We start from the raw sequence: 17,997 nt of genomic DNA, 5'->3' as shown, positions 1-17,997 counted from the left end.
ACTTTATTTTGGGTGTGGATTATTTTCAGCAGGAATTGGCTGTCTTTATTTTATCCCTCCCTCTCTAGTGACTCTTGTGTGGAAAGATCCACATCTTGGGTAGTCATTATCCCATACGTCACTAGCTCATGGACTCTTGTTAATTACATGAAAGAAAACATAATTTATGTAAGAACTTACCTGATAAATTCATTTCTTTCATATTAACAAGAGTCCATGAGGCCCACCCTTTTTTGTGGTGGTTATGATTTTTTTGTATAAGGCACAATTATTCCAATTCCTTATTTTATATGCTTCGCACTTTTTCTTATCACCCCACTTCTTGGCTATTCGTTAAACTGATTTGTGGGTGTGGTGAGGGGTGTATTTATAGGCATTTTAAGGTTTGGGAAACTTTGCCCCTCCTGGTAGGAATGTATATCCCATACGTCACTAGCTCATGGACTCTTGTTAATATGAAAGAAATGAATTTATCAGGTAAGTTCTTACATAAATTATGTTTTTATTTTATGATATTTTTGCACTAGATTCTGGCCACATTGAAATAAATGATTGAATTGATAATTAAAAATAATGCATGTCTATGTAGCCTAGTTATTATATTGTTATATGATAGGTGTTATCATAGGGTCTAGCTACAGAGTTATAGGAACAGTCACGTCAACAAGAAACGTTTATAGTTTAGACAAATCATGCAATTTTAAAAATCTTTCCCATTTATTTCCATGATCAAATCTTTTATGTGCTCCTTTGTTGAAAAGGTTAGGAAGGCTTTTAGGATCTCAGAAATACTATAGCAGCAGTAACTGCTACAATTTATAAGACTACTACATACAGGGCTAGATTTCAAGTGAAGCGCTATTTTAACGTGCGCCCATAAAAAAAATTAAAACATTTTTAAAAATGTTTCCCCCCAATTGCCCCTAAATAAAGTGTACATTTCCTTTATTAAAATAAAAAAATAGCAGCATTTTTTTTAAAATAACTGCATGAAGCAGTTTTAAGGGGTTAATGTGAGGTCATGTGGGGTGTTAGAAAAAAAAAAACGGCACTGAAAAGTGCCTTTATATAGCAGTCCATGGGGACTGTGTTTAAACTGTAACTATGCTTATATACATATATATTTATGTGTGAATATACACACATAAACACATAAATATTCCTATACATATATATTTTAAATTTGCTGCCCAACGCTGCGTGACTTACCCCCTACACTGCGCTAGGTTCTTTGACGTGTCTTACAGCATCAGAACAAGGCCCCAATTGGAGCCTATGGAAGCGTGCTCTCGTGAGCGCAATGCTTCCAGGCAATTGCGCTTAACTTGTAATACCAGTGCACATTTGTGCTGGTATTACTGAGTGGAGTGGAATTATCTCACTTGCGAAAGCTCAATTTTGCACTCCACTCATAATCTAGGCCAAAATGTTGCAGAACTGCTGCCACTAAAGACATGTGCACGTTCCTAGGCTAATATGCACCTACCTAAATTTACTCTTTAACAAAGGATACCAAAGAGCAAAGAAAATTGATAATAGAAGTAAATTGGAAAGTTTTTTTAAAATGACATGCTGTATCTGAATCATGAACATTTAGTTTTCACTTTAATGTTTTAAAGAAACGTTCTGATCTATTATGGCTACCTAGCTGACAGAGGTCTCGCTGACATGGGCTCCTCCACCCTTAAATGCCTATAATTGATCCCAGTCTGGTCCTGGTGATACAGCACCAACTTCATTCATTGCAGGGAGGTATTATGGAAACAGTTGCATCTCATGGCAAAGCAGTACAGGTGGGTTTGTTTCATGGCTTGCATTTGCAACAGTAAAAGCTTCAAATATTGTTACATTGAAAGAAAACATGCTTTTCTAGGGTATTGAACATACGGATGTCACATGGATTTAGATGCCTTTGTGAGGATAGAAAGTAACACTGTAAAGTGAATCCTTTGTAACACCCCACAGAACTTTTAGGTTATCAACATTTAACACTCTGTTGCCCTTGAATACTGAGCTCCTAGACACACTACTGTTTACATGTTATAATAACTGGACGATTAAACGATTATACTTGCTTCATTTAGAAAGTGCTTTTTAGCAAAATTAAGTTAATTTAAAAATGACAATGGTAAATGATTATGTTATTAGTAATAGCCGATAACATTGTAGTAGTTTCCTTGAAAATTAATAAATTACTGCCTTTTCACAAAAACTACTGCGTGAAATTCTTAATTGTGGAAATTGCATGGGCCTTTTTTTTACAATGGAAATTTTTGAAACAGGGGTTGTAGCTCAAGTGACATAGTTTGGGCAGCAATGTTTATACGAGAGAGCATTCTTTTGCAGGAAATTCAGCAGCATACAAATAATAGACCTTGGCAAATTGAATAATGTTACCTAGAGACTCCAATTTAAAAAAAAAAAAAATGATAATGAAAGAAGTTGTGCTAAACACTCTCATACACTGGTCAAAATTCTATGTTTTTCATACCATTAAATCCAAACAGAAGTTGATAGATATCTATCAAATATAGCAACAACTATTTACATCAGAAGGGGTTTACAATATGCAATGTTTCCCTTGATATCTAGCACCATCTGGTTTGTACTGGTTTTCTCTTTGTTTGACTTTCTGAACAAACTAAGCACCTGTTGAAGTAGTTGAAGTATTCAGACAGAGCATGCAATTTTAAGCGGCTAAGGAGCCAGCCCAGTTTTGGTTTAGCACCTTGGATAGCGCTTGCTGATTGGTGGGCACACTTAGCCACCAATCAGCAAGTGCAACCCAGATGCTGAACTAAGAATGGGCCGGCTCATTAGCTTAGATTCTTGTTCTTTCAAATAACGATAGCAAGAGAATGAAGAAAAATGTAAATAGGATTAGAAAGTTGCTTAAAATTTGTTTTAGCTCTTAAATAAATCTCTTTTAGATTATTTTTACCTAACATTTTGTCCGCTGACTTCCTTTTTTTATTGACAATTTCAAAAAACATTTTAGTCACCCGTTTTTATTTTGTGACCTACTAATTTGTATGCACCTTGTGTATTCTGAGCCTGCAACAAGCCTCAGGTGCATTTTTTGGTGTGTTCACGTCATACCTAGAGGATTTCGTTCCCTCAGCAAATAGCTGAGCCACAGCTGAGTATTCAGTACACACGCGGGTGTGCAGAGGACAAGCCTAAGCCGATAACAGCTACAGCTACTAACTACAGCTACTAACCACCAGCGTGCTGACTGCTGTATGAAGGTCAGCCTGCCCTAATGCACTACTTGCGAGTGCCAACTCCATTGTGAGTATACATCTTGCTGAAACTGTGTCCTTTTGCCGTGTCCATTCGGATTCAGACGATATTGCACCATTGGTCTTCTGTGTTCTTTTTCTATCATAACAGATTTCCGACACGACTTCCACACATTCAGCGTACTGACTGCTGTATAAAGGTCAGCCCGCCTGTATGCACTACCTGCGAGTGCTAAGCTCCTTGTGAGTATCCATTTGGCAGATACTTTTTATGTTTGTATCACTTTTGATCTTGACGATATTACACCATTAGGCGCTCTCTCTTTGTGTTTTCTATTTTGCTTAAAATTGCATGCTCTATCTGAATCATGAAAGAAAAAATTTGAAGTTGCTGTTCTTGTGAGGATTTTCACAATACAGAATGTACTAATTTCAAACATTTTGAATTGATCAACCAGCCCTTCAAGGAGTTAATTATCAAAATACTTATTAGAACAAAAATATTATGGGGAGTTTCCCTCATGGTTTTAACGTATTACAATTTTCTCTTAACCCTTTCCGGTCCTGTGTCGGAATATATCCGACAAAGGGTTTTACCGCTTGCAGTCCAATGTCGGATATATTCTGACATAGGACCGGAAAGGTGACGAAGTTCCCAGTTACATTACCAGTGATCGCTGCACAGCAAGGCTAAATGTGGCGCTGTGCACTGATCACTGGTACTAGACTGACGCCGCAAGCATGGGAACCGCTGCAGGAAGCAGAACGACCCAAACGGCACTGGCCAGCACCTATCAGATATTCCCCCCTGTCCTGGCTGAATAGGGAGAAATGAGAGGCCGGGAGGGAGGAGCCTGGCAGCACAACCCTGATGTGTGCAAGGGATCTGGATAAGCTGAGCGGCTGAGCCTAATAATCTGCTGTCAGTATGTGGAGATATATATATGTATATATATATATATATATATATATATATATATATATATATATATATATATATAAACAAAAGAGGGTGAGTGCACAGAAAGGGAAACTGCAGGTAATCAAGGTTGAAGCAGAAAGGGCCGTATACTATTCTCCCGACACAGAATAGTACAAACAAACACGAAAAGTTTGCAGTCCAAATACAGCAATACAAAAAAGTCCCTTTTAAGCAATCTTCAAACAAGGTGAGGTGTTGTAAAAGATAGTATCATTGGCACATTGAAAGAACACCTCACCTTGTTTGAAGATTGCTTAAAAGGGACTTTTTTGTATTGCTATATATATATATATATATATATATATATATATATACAGTCCAAGTTAAGGACAGCACTATCTTACTTGATCCAACTGCCAAGGTGCACCACAAACCAATAATGTGTATCCTTCCAAAGAACGTAGGCACTTCCAGGAAGTTTTAATATTTACTCTTTGCTACATTTGATAAAGGTACAATAATGTACCGAAACGTCATGTTAATGTAACTTTTTTCTATGGATCAATAAATGAATTATGTCTAAAGACCAGTGAGTGCCTACGTTCTTGGGAAGGATATATATATATATATATATATATATATATATATATATATATATATATAATAATAATAATAATAATGTGACACATCACTTTCCCATCTGTATCCCTAAGGCTGATGGTTAAATAAATAAGACCTGCTGGCGCACTTATTAAAAATGAATAGCACCGGAAAGGGTTAAAATATGCCACAAGAGGATGGTACAAAATAATTGAAAAATAAATCCAATGTAATCTGAGACTGAACATTTGTATTACTTTCAAAAAGTTATTGTGAAGCCTATACCAACCTTTGTTTTGGTCATGTCCAGTAGACCTACAGAGTACCTTTCACAGTTTAGGAAGGCGCGGACTGTATAAAGTGCTTTGTGAAACTGTCTTTCAATGTCTGTAAGCTCTTCAAAAACCTTGTTTGCTGACCACAACAGTATCTGCAAAAAGTGAATGTAAATTATTATTTATTTAAAAACTGCGTGGAAAACAAAGTCAGTAGACAACAAAATCAACCCTATACATTCATACTTCAATTATTGGTTACTTTAAATGCTATAATTCTGGCATAAGCACAGAACTCCTCCAGTGTACAAAGAAAAGCTCCAATTTAAAGAACAAAAATACAATAAACATGAATTGCTACAAAGGCAATGTTAACAGGCAAAACATTAAAATAGAACTCTATAAAAACAGTTTTATCTCACAAAATAGTTTTCAAGAAAATGAAGCTTTACAAGTTATGTGAAAAGCTTTTGAAAAAATTAACAATTTATTTTTCAAAATACTTTAAGTAGAACAAATGGAGGTTGCATATGTTTTACAGCACCACTATGAAGTGACCACAAAAGTAGTGTGCACTTTATGAGTTATGATGCTTACCTGACCTCTTCGAGTCTCACAGTTGTGAAGGTATGACAGGTGATAAACCTTGAGTATCAGATTGGCAAAATTGAGGTACTTAAGGAACATCTAGAAAAGGTAAGAAGATAAATGCAATATTATTTCTCTTTGTCATCCCAATCTATACTATAATCGCGTTTGTAACGTGTCTGTCGCCGTCGTCAGTTGCGTGTGCAGCCTGCAGCGTGAGACCGCTTCAGGAAGTGTTTATGTTACAGCCCAGAGCTGGAGCTCCTGAAGCTTCAGGCATCTGCCGCATATGGAGCCAGAGCGCGATCGGTGCTCTGCCTCCATATGAGGGCAGATTCTTGATTGTTACAGAGGGTGACACTGTGTGTGTCACCGTCTGTAACGATCTTCTACTGGTGCCGGTGTTCTGTCGAGAACTCCAATTCCTTGAAAACTCCAATCTGACGTTACTTCCAGTGACTTTTCTATTTTCACTATCTGTTTTTGCCTGTCTTGGGGGGGGGGCGCACCGCAATCCTCTGGCATACACCCCAAGTAAACCTTGGGGAATGAGGTTTACAAGGGGGGCTTCGCCAGGCGGAGGCAAAATAGATAGTGAAGATAGGCAATTACAGTGCCCATCTGATTGGTTGTGAATCCTGTCACTCATTGAAACACGGACCATTCAGATGTATGGAATCACTGGAAGTTTTCAATGTATTGGAGTTCTCGATAGAACACCAGCGGGAGGTGTGGGCAGGAGGCAGGTGGGTGGTTCAGCAGCGGAGGAGGGAGGGCCCTACCCTACAGACTTGAAAGGAACAGGGAGGGATGGGCAGCTACACTACAGAAAAGGGGTTTGGGGCTGCAGGGGGACTATATGGTGATCGAGGGAGGTGGAGAGGTGGTGGGACCACTACACTACAGAAAAAAAAGAAAGAATAAAAAAAGGGGGTTATAGGTACTGGCAGACAGCTGCAAATACTTAAGATGGCGGCAATAGTTAGAGGGGGGTTAGAGAGCTGTTTGAGGGGGGATCAGGGACAGAGGGATAGGGACAGGGGTATAGATATAGGGACAGAAGGATAGGGTGAGGGATTAGGCACAGGGATGGATGGAAAGGGACAGGGACAAGGGGATGGAGAAAGAGGACAGAGTGATCAGGGACAGGGACAGAGGAATAGGGACAGAGAGATTGAGGGACAGGGATAGAGGGATAGGGACAGAGGAATAGGGACAGAGGGATAGGGAGAGAGGGATAGGGGCAGAGGGATAGGGGCAGAGGGATAGGGGCAGAGGCATAGGGACAGAGGGATTAGGGACAGGGACAGAGGCATAGGGACAGGGATAGAGGGATAGGCACAGAGGGATAGGGGCAGAGGGATAATGGCAGATGGATAAAGGGACAGGGACAGAGGGACAGGGGCAGAGGGACAGGGACAGAGGGATAGGGACAGAGGAATATGGACAAATCAATAGGGACAAATGAATAGGGACAGAGGAATAGGGACAGAGGGATAGGGACAGGGGGATAGGGACAGAGGGATAGGGACAGAGGGATAGGGACAGGGGGATAGGGACAGGGGGATAGGGACAGAGGGATATGGAAAGGGGGATAGGGACAGAAGGATAGGGACAGGGGGATAGGGACAGGGGGATAGGGACAGGGGGATAGGGACAGAGGGATAGGGACAGGTGGATAGGGACAGGGGGATAGGGACAGATGGATAGGGACAGGGGGATAGGGACAGGGGGATAGGGACAGGGGGATAGGGACAGGGGGATAGGGACAGGGGGATAGGGACAGAGGGATAGGGACAGAGGGATAGGGGCAGAGGGATAATGGCAGATGGATAAAGGGACAGGGACAGAGGGACAGGGGCAGAGGGACAGGGACAGAGGGATAGGGACAGAGGAATATGGACAAATCAATAGGGACAAATGAATAGGGACAGAGGAATAGGGACAGAGGGATAGGGACAGAGGGATAGGGACAGAGGGATAGGGGCAGAGGGACAGGGACAGAGGGATAAGGACAGAGGAATAGGGACAGAGGAATAGGGACAGAGGAATAGGGACAGAGGAATAGGGACAGAGGAATAGGGACAGAGGAATAGGGACAGAGGAATAGGGACAGAGGGATAGGGACAGAGGGATAGGGACAGGGGGATAGGGACAGGGGGATAGGGACAGAGTGATAGGGACAGAGGGATAGGGACAGGGGGATAAGGACAGAGGGATAGGGACAGAGGGATAGGGATAGAGGGACAGGGGCAGAGGAATAGGGACAGGGATAGAGGGATAGGGGGCAGAGGGATAGGGATAGATGAATATAGGGATAGGTATATTTATTTAATTAAACATTTTGGCCCATGTACACAGGCTTTACCACTAGTAATAAATAAATAAAAAGAGACATACACACTGTTCTTGTGCATATATATATATATATATATATATATATATATATATATATATATATCCTTTATTTATTTTTTTAACAATGTATATATAGGACACTGTCTATCTTAAATTCATGTAACTTCTCAAATCACATTAAAACAAAGAATAAAACCTATAATCTTTTGCAATTACATCTATTTTAATTGCCATGGTACAGTGACTGTTTCTGCAATCAAACAGTATATTGATATAATGTAAACTATGAGGAAAAGTGTTTCTGTTATTTTCTCTCCACATATTTTCATACTGTTTTTGTCACATAATCCTTAAATGAGTAATAGTAGTCTTAAAACATTATGCATATGAAAAAGTACTATTTAAACCTGTAACACTATTTTTGCATGAAAAACATTAAAGCTGATTTTGAAACTAAACAGGAAGTTTAAATATGTGCAGCTTCCCTGGCTAATAATGACACATCCCCCAGTTCAGCTGTGTTCAGTGATAAACTATAACTGTGAAAAAAAGTGGAATGAATGTGTAGTAAAGGGATATTCCAGCCACAATTGGAAACCACATGGGTGCATTTCAGCATTGAACAGAAGCAATTGTGTAATATACATGCATTAGCAAAAATGCTTCTAATATAAGCTATATCTATTTCAAAAGTGTATTTACGTATGCACCATGCACACAACACTTGTTCTGAGAGCCTAAGATGCTTGTATCGTCTGGTAATGACACAATTTAATTGCTGACATGATACAAGTTCCACTGAGGATCTGAGCAGCTGCAGTATTTAATATGTGGGTGCAGTACAAATATCTAGCTATGCTTCACATGCAGAGAAAAATGTTAACAATAAAACAGTGATAACTCTTTATAGAAGCATGTTTGCCAATACATGTATATTGAAAATATGTTTCTATTCAAAGAGGCAATAAATCTATGTGCATTTATATTCTGACTGGAATGTCCCTTTAAGCACAACTAACTATACTGCATTTTAAAAGAGCTTTCAAACATGGTACAAAACAAAATAAAATAACCTGTTTAAGATAACTTTATAAGATCTGTTATTTAACAGAAGAACCTTTAAGTTGCTAAATCTTCCTGCATATGAACAGTATTATCTAACAAAGGTGCATATCGGTGCATAGGAGGGATATAATCCATAAATGTCTTCTGTGTGTGAAAAAATCTCATCATATTATGGATGCTTTGATTATTATAGTAGGCTGAAGTATTATCCTCAGTGTCTGAAAGCTTCACTTCTCAGCTTAGCACACAATAAACTGTCATTAAATGAATATCTATAGCATTCTGTGTAACCAGACATAGCACTTCTTACCTCTTCGTCTTTTTTTGTGAAACTTGTCTCGTCTGTTTTATTCACAGCCATTATTACTGCCACTACATCTTTTCCATTCATCACTGGGCAAGACAATATACTCTTTGTTTCATATTCTTGTAGATTATCTACAAAGGTGCAGAAATGAGGGTCCTGAAATAAACAAAGCATAGCTTCAATTATAAATATCATACAAAGTTTATATTAATGAAAGGTATATTATTATAGAAAAGGTGCACAACATGCAACAATTCCTTTAGATTGTGAGCTTGAGAGCCTATCTAACTATAGCTCAAAATGTTTAAAAGTGCATCTACAAAGCGCAGTTTGCTGTAAAACTACATCACATTTTTAAAAATGGACATTGCGTTCCTCCAAGAGACACATTGGGTGTCGGGTGATCTAAAGAGACTGAAATCTCCAAATTTTCCTACCATATATACATCCTCCTACATGGGGAAAAGTAGAGGAGTAGCCATCATTGTATGGCCCAGGTACAATGAAAATAAATCTCTTTTAACCTGCCTTTGGTGCTGCCGTTTGTGGACTATATTAGAAACATAGAAACATAGATATTGACGGCAGATAAGAGCCATAGGCCCAGCAAGTCTGCCCAATATTACCTAACAGTAAAAACTTATCTAGTTCGTAGGATAGCCTTATGCTTGTCCCATGCATTTTTAAAGTCCCCCACAGTGTTTGTTGCTACTACCTCTTGAGGAAGTTTATTCCATAAATCAATCACTCTTTCTGTAAAGAAGTGCTTCCTCAAATTACTCCTGAATCTACTACCCTTTAGCTTGAGCTCATGACCCCTTGTTCTTGAATTTTCCATTTTATGTAAAATACCCACAGCCTCGGTTTTACTAAACCCTTTAATGTACTTGAAAGTTGCTATCATATCACCTCTTTCCCTTCTCTCCTCTAAGCTATACATATTTAGGTCATTGAGCCTATCCTGGTAAGTTTTATTTTTTAGACCATGTACCATTTTGGTAGCCCTCTGCACAGATTCAAGTTTGTTAATATCCTTCTGAAGATATTGCCTCCAGAACTGCACACAATACTCAAGATGAGGCCTAACTAATGATCTATAAAGTGGCATAAGAACCTTACTATTTCTGCTGCAAATACCTCTACCAATACATCCAAGCATTCTGCTAGCCTTACTCGCTGCATTACTACATTGTTTACTAAGTTTTAAATCATCTGAAATAATAATTCCCAAGTCCTGTTCCTCATCTGTAACAGTCAGTAAAGTGTCATTGAGTCTGTAATTAACATTTGGATTTTTCTTCCCTAAATGCATTATTTTACACTTTGCTGTGTTAAACTTTAGATCCCAGTCGTTTGTCCAATCCTCCAATTGTTGTATATCACTTCTCATTTTGTCTACATCCCCTGGAACATCCACTCTCTTACAAATTTTTGTATCATCTGCAAAGAGACATACTTTCCCCTGCAGCCCTTTGCTGATATTACAGATAAATATGTTAAACAAAACAGGCCCCAGAACTGACCCCTGAGGAACACCACTAGTAACAGCCCCCTCTGCTGAATGAACTCCATTTACTAAGACACTTTGTTTTCTGTCCTTAAGCCAGCATTCCACCCAGTTCACAATTTTTGAATCTAGACCAAGGAGATACAGTTTGTGAATTAGTTTATTGTGTGGGACGGTGTCAAATGCTTTGCTGAAATCTAGATAGGCTAAATCAACTGCTCCACCCTTGTCTAATACTTTTGTTACATAATCAAATATTTGTAAAGAAAGGTTGCACACATCCTCTGGTATAAACTAACCAAGGCAAAGGAACAAATTAACCAAGGAGATTGGATGACTCAGATTGATTGAGAAACAACTCTTCTACATAGCTTCTGGCTGAAATTCTGAAGATTGCAAACAGCCAGAAAAAGGACTGTTGAAATGGGGGGCCCCACCTTCGCCCCAGACCCAGCCAGGTCTAGTTACACGCCTGGCTACTAGATAATTACATAAGAACGCAGTCAAAATTACTTAATTAATTATTATGAGTTACATGAGTTACATATGACATAACAAATATGTATTAAGTGTTCTTACACTTGGCCTTACAACAAGGTGATTTGGATATTATACCAGGTATTTTGAAGTAAATAGAATACATTCATAAAGGTATCTTTTATATCATTAACATGATAATAACCTTAACCCATTTTTGTATTTCAAATGCATGTTGTAATTGAAGTAATTCAGTCTTAAATCTAGTTAAAGGGATATTAAACAGTAAATACTCGCTAGACATAATTATATTTTCAAAGCAAAGATTAGCCTTAGAATAATATCTAGCTGTATTTTTACCATTATATTAGTTGTTTAAATATTGATGATGTAAGTGTAAAAGTTTACATTTCTATAAAGTACTCTAAAGTACTCTAAATAAAGTAATGGGTGCCACTGTGTTTGAACTAGTTTTCTATTTATCTATGTCTTTTGCTGAGAACAATTAAGGAAAGATATATAAACCAGGCAATACAGTAGAGTTTGTGTAAACAAGGCTATATGGAAACCCACACATCCTTGTTTGTATTAGTCTATTTTATTGCGTGTTTTATTTATATTTTTTATTTCATCATTTATCTTTTTATCGAAATTATCTGATGAATACAATGGGGCATATGTATCAAGCTCCGTATGGCTGCAGGCTCGCCAGAAACAGCAGTTATGAAGCAGCGGTCACAAAGACCGCTGCTCCATAACCTGTCCGCCTTCTCTGAGCAGGCAGACAGACATCGCCGGAAATCAACCCGATCGAGTACGATCGGGTTGATTGACACCCCCCTGCTGGCAGCCCATTGGCCACGAGTCTGCAGGGGGCGGCGTTGCACCAACAGCTCTTGTGAGCTGCTGGTGCAATGCTGAATACGGTGAGCGTATTGCTCGCCGTATTCAGCAATGTCTGTCGGACCTGATCCGCAATGTCCGATCAGGTCCGTCAGACATTGATAACTAGAGGCCAATATGTATATGTTTTATATCTGTCCCTAATTGTTTGCAGCAGGACAGTAAGACAAAGTGAAAACTTACGTTTAGATATGGGGGCATATTTATCAATGTGCGAGCGGACATGATAAGAAGTAGCGTATCATGTCCACCGCACAACAATAAATGCCGACAGCGTATATCATTGCACCAGCAGTTCTTGTGAACTGCTGGTGCAATGCTGCCCCCTGCAGATTTGCGGCCAATCGGCCCCTAGCAGGGGGTGTCAATCAACCCAATCGTATTCAATCGGGTTGATTTCTGTCTGTGGCCTCATAGCAGGCAGTCAAGTTATGGAGCAGCAGTCTTTAGACCGCTGCTTCATAACTTCTGTTTCCGGCGAGCTTGAAGAATATGCCCCATGGTGGCACTTATTATTTTTCAGAAACTCAGTGGAATTTGAAAAACCAACAATTTTCAGAGTTAAATTACAGGAAAAGGGGACAAACTAAAAAAATGTATTGCAAAGTTTTTTTTAACTACATATAAATAAACATTTTGGGCCCCATTTAATAAAGCCCGGGCAGACAAGGTTTGCTTCTGCGAACCTGTTTGCCCGGGATCTGCTAATATTTAACATTGCACAAGCAATGCCGCCCCTTGCTCAAGTTAGCCCAATTGCGCGAAAGTAGAGGTTGTCAATCACGTGACTGGGGTGATTTTAATCTGCCAGCTAATATCTGGCGTAAAAGTTCAGAAGCAGCAGTGTGATGACTGCTGCTTCCTAACTATCGGCTGCAGTCTCACTAATGCGAACCTGCAGCAAAGGGCCTCCAAAGCTGCATATGCAGCTTGATAAATGGAGCATTTTCTATTAACAATCTCATACTGTTTAATTTCCCTTTAATACAATGCAGCTTGCAATCAAAGTGGGGGAATGACAGTGATTATTTATATAAAATGCTGCCACGGAAGTCAGCAGTCATTAAATAAAATGCATATATATGAGACAGTTTGTCGTAATTTTTAAGAATATAAATACATTAAATATAATATAAATATATTAAATAGTGTCAAATGTCTATATATATATATATATATATATATATATATATATATGGAAAAAAGAGAGAAATCAATAATGAGTGATAGGCGCTCAGCTAAAACAATTTCTTTCTAGAATAGGAGTATATTCCTCTCCAAACAGTTTGTCAATGGTTTTAAAAATAATAATAATAGTCTTATGCAGATGAAAATGCTTTCCTTTCTCCCAATTTTCACTTCTTATTATAGTATCATGAAGTAAGAATTTCCTGCTTACCAGCTTTTACCTCGATCTTATGAGGTAAAGTATTCGCTCTTTGGTGGGTAAAAGATGGTGGTCTCTCTGTGCCTTTTTAAAGGAAACTTTCCAGACTCCTGGTCCACTTGTAGATCCCTTTCTTGGGATATCGCTCTGGAATTCAATGGAGATCCTGGACTCTCTTGCTTTCTTTCAGATGGTGGTGAGAAACCTTGTCCCCTCTGTCACCCTGAGGGGACCCCTGCCCAGCATCGGACTCCCTGCGACGGGCCTCAACATGAATAGAATATAAATTATTATGGTCACATGAACAACATGCCCAATAGCAACTGTGTTCTTCTTTGTGCCTCAACCCATAATGATGATGTCATTACACATTCCACTAATGGGATTTAACTCCTATGTTATATAGGAAAGGGGCTTATTCCAGGCTTTAAAGGAGCCTCATCATATTATAGTTTCATATGGGCCAATAAAACAGAACATCCTTATATGTTTGAGACACAACGATTCAAACAATTTAGTCAGATAGAAACTTTTAGCTAGGCTTTTTGAGTATGTAATTTTTTTTTACTCTTATCAATAAATATCATTATTGTTTTAACCAGTGAATAATGATCCTTGTGTTGGACTAACTGTTGGCCAAACATGAGCAATTTATACATGCCTTGAAGTGTATGTCTAATTTTCTTGGAAAATTATTATTTTTGTTTGAATTAACCCATAGGACTATAGAACCTATATAGCCTCTGTTTATACCACCAAATATCAGTTAAACACCTAAAACCCTTTAGTACTTGATTTCATTATTTTTATCAAGTCATCAATCCCAAACAGGATAATTTTCTGTATTTACCATCATCATTACTATAGAAAGGCTGATTACATAATCCATCTGTTAATCACACCTCTCTTAAAGGGATACCGGCCTAGTCAACTATATTTGTTTCATCAAAAAGAACGCATTTTAAAATAAATTAAAAAATGTTATGTTTGTTTTTGCTTTTTTTTAAAAATCAAAAAAACAAACAAAATAAAAAAAAAACATTTTTCTGTTTTGAATAAACAAATGTTTCTTGTTGTACTTGTAAAGGTGTTTACTTTACTTATTTAAAATAGTTTCTGTTTACATTTTACGAACATTTTCTTAACCTTTTTTGACCCAAATGTTGTTGGGTTTTTTGCCATGTGTAAATGCTTCCCTTTTATATGTATAAAATCTCTGGGTACAATATCCCTTTAATTATTGTGCATTTTGAATCAGTGTTTTTATAAAAGAGAGGAGAGAGTCACAAAATATTATGCTAAAAGGTGGACTGAAATTTGCAGGAAATCAGTGTTTGCTCACTGGCTGATACAGACCACTCCTATAGTCCAAAAACATTATTGGTTGACAGGGAAAATTAAGGTGATTTAGAAATAGAAATATATACTGTAATTTGCCATCTTCTAAAGGTAACAAAGAAATGACTTAAAGGGACAGTACTGTAAAATTGGTTTCTTCTTTAATGTGTTTCCAATTACTTGTTATACCAGCTGCAGAGTTTAACATGTATGGTAAATTGTTCCTTTAGGTATATGTTTGTATTAAAAAAACCTGTTTCTGTGAAATGAAACCCCCATCCAATACAATGGGTTGATCTTTTAGGAAGAAAATATCTAATTATTTGCACAAGGTCCTCATTATCTTCTTTATTACTGTCTACTCAAAGGCCAATACTTAGGACCTAATTCTAGAAATGGTGAGATTCTATAAGAATGCTTCTATTATCCTAGTGGAATTATATATAATCACTTTTTACCTTAAAAACAGGGTGTCGCTAAGGGGCGTATACTGCATTTTCCAATGGGAAGGAAATATACACATTAGAAAAGTGCACAATGAATAATTGAACCAAAAACAAAAGTCTTAACAAAATTGTTTATCAAAAATGTAAAATTTGTATGTAAATTACACATAAATAAATCTTATTAAATATGCACATAATTTAAGTACACTGGATGTGTAAAAAAAAAAAGTACATAATATAAAGTGTAATTGTTTTTTCGTAAAATGGGCTGAACATGAACGTTGCATGGGCAGGTATGAAATGTTCTCTCTAATTCCAGCGTAATTCTATAAACACATCTCACTATTTTTTCTCGCAACTTAAAGGGACACTAAACCCAAATGTTTTCTTTTGTGATTCAGATAGAGCATGACATTTTAAGCAACTTTCTAATTTACTCCTATTATCACATTTTCTTTATTCTCTTGGTATCTTTATTTGAAATGCAAGAATGTAAGTTTAGATGCCGGCCCATTTTTGGTGAACAACCTGGGTTGTCCTTGCTGATTGGTGGATAAATTCATCCACCAATAAAAATGTGCTGTCCAGAGGTCTGAACCAAGAAAAAAGCTTAGATGCCTTCTTTTTCAAAGAAAGATAGCAAGAGAACGAAGAAACATTGATAATAGGAGTAAATTAGAAAGTTGCTTAAAATTGCATGCTCTATCTGAATCACGAAAGAAAACATTTGGGTTCAGTGTCCCTCTAAAAGTTGGCAAGCTTTTGTCATAATACTCAAAAACTAATTACTCTCAAAAGGAAAACATATGAATACATAAATAACAGTGAATTTAAGGTAAAGGGCAATGAAAACAGCATAATTTGATTAGTATAAGGCATAATATTAAAGTTTAAAAATATGTCAGGTTCACCCGGTGTACTTCTTCCTCCACTGAGAACATTTACGTAACGGAGTGCTCTCAGTCATTATTTCTATGGAAGACATCTCGCAGGGACAGACCCTTTTTTTTAAATAGAATTCCATGAGGGTTGCCCCTGTGAGTGTTGGAGTGGAAAACCACATCTAGACCAACTCATTTTTTAGTATCAACCCCTTAAAGAGAACAAATTAAAATTAAAATTTCCGTACATCTCTGTCACAGCCCCCCAGTGGGAGGAGCATTATTTTATCTTATCCTTTTTGTTTACATTTTCTTTTTTAATCAGAGCTTAAAGGGACAGTGTAGTCAAAATGAATATTTCATGATTCAGGCAGTGCATGCAATTTTAAACAACTTTCCAATCTACTTTTATAATCAACGTTGCTTTTTTCAATTGGTATACTTTGTTGAAAGCTAAACCTAGGTAAGCTCATATGCTAATTTCTAAGCCCTTACAGGACTCCTCTTATCTAAGTGCATTTTGACAATTTTTCACAACTAGACAGCGCTAGTTTATGTGTGCCATAAAGATAACGTTGTGCACACTCCTTTGGAGTTATAGGGGTTATTTTTAAAATGCAAGTCTGTCTAAAGAACTGAAATAAGGAAAGGCCTAGATATAAGGTACACACAGATGTAAAAAAGTATATTAATATAACTGTGTTGGTTATGTAAAATTGGGTAATGGGTCATGATGGGATTATCTATATTTTGAAACAATAAAAATTCTGGAGTAGACTGTCCCTTTAAGTTCAGAAATATTTAGTATAGGTGGGGATACAATAGGTAAAATCAGCTATAGGTAAAGGAGCTATGTTAAAACAAATTAATACACTCCAGTAGAAAAATAGATCATAGGGCACACATTAAACAAAATAAAATATTGTGCACTGTCCCTTTAAATACAGTGATTTCTTAATTTGAAATGTTTTTCATTGGAGGATCAGATATACAAATGAGGTAAGACACTATGTGCATATATTAAAGGGACACTGAACCCACATTTTTTCTTCTGTGATTCAGATAGAGCATGAAATTTTAAGCAACTTTCTAATTTAAATTTTTCTTTATTCTCTTGGTATCTTTATTTGAAATGCAAGAATGTAAGTTTAGATGCCGGCCCATTTTTGGTGAACAACCTGGGTTGTCCTTGCTGATTGGTGGATAAATTCATCCACCAATAAAAAAGTGCTGTGTTGAGTTCTGAACCAAGAAAAAAGCTTAGATGCCTTCTTTTTATAATAAAGATAGCAAGAGAACGAAGAAAAAATGATAATAGGAGTAAATTAGAAAATTGCTTAAAATTGCAAGCTCTATCTGAATCACAAAAGAAAAAAAAATTGTGTTCAGTGTCCCTTTAAGATATATACAGTGTTAGTGCAGGCAGTGGATGGTTGCAGGACAAGCCCAATAAAGTAAAATATTAAATTGTAATATTACATATACCTGTCCTCACGCCTCCCTAACAGGGCAGTTATTCAGGATCACCTTGGGTGAGAACAAGTTAATAACCATGGTTACTAATCAGCTGATTATTACACCTGTGCTCCAGGTCAGATATCCTGAACATGATGTCTGCTAGAGAGGCCTGAGGAGAGGTTTAAACCCCTGCTCTTTACTATAGTTGTTGTGCGAGCCCTTCTATTAGTTATAAGGCTGCAA

The 17,997-nt window shown here is 37.5% G+C and overlaps 1 protein-coding gene across 1 annotated transcript in view; it reads right to left on the bottom strand.

Annotated features, from left to right (window-relative positions):
• PDE6A (phosphodiesterase 6A) overlaps positions 1 to 17,997 on the bottom strand; it is a 190,852-nt gene that overhangs the window by 88,419 nt on the left and 84,436 nt on the right. The window contains exons 2-4 of the mRNA XM_053719837.1: positions 9,361 to 9,513; positions 5,637 to 5,726; positions 5,054 to 5,194 (exon numbers count right to left, since the gene is read on the bottom strand). Of these exons, the coding sequence (XP_053575812.1) occupies positions 5,054 to 5,194; positions 5,637 to 5,726; positions 9,361 to 9,513 (384 nt within the window). The remainder of the gene's footprint in view (positions 1 to 5,053; positions 5,195 to 5,636; positions 5,727 to 9,360; positions 9,514 to 17,997) is intronic.

Source organism: Bombina bombina, chromosome 6 (genome assembly GCF_027579735.1).
Source record: "Bombina bombina isolate aBomBom1 chromosome 6, aBomBom1.pri, whole genome shotgun sequence".
Classification (NCBI taxonomy): domain Eukaryota; kingdom Metazoa; phylum Chordata; class Amphibia; order Anura; family Bombinatoridae; genus Bombina; species Bombina bombina.
Note: the sequence above shows the minus strand (reverse complement) of the source record. Positions and strands in the feature narration are given on the sequence as shown.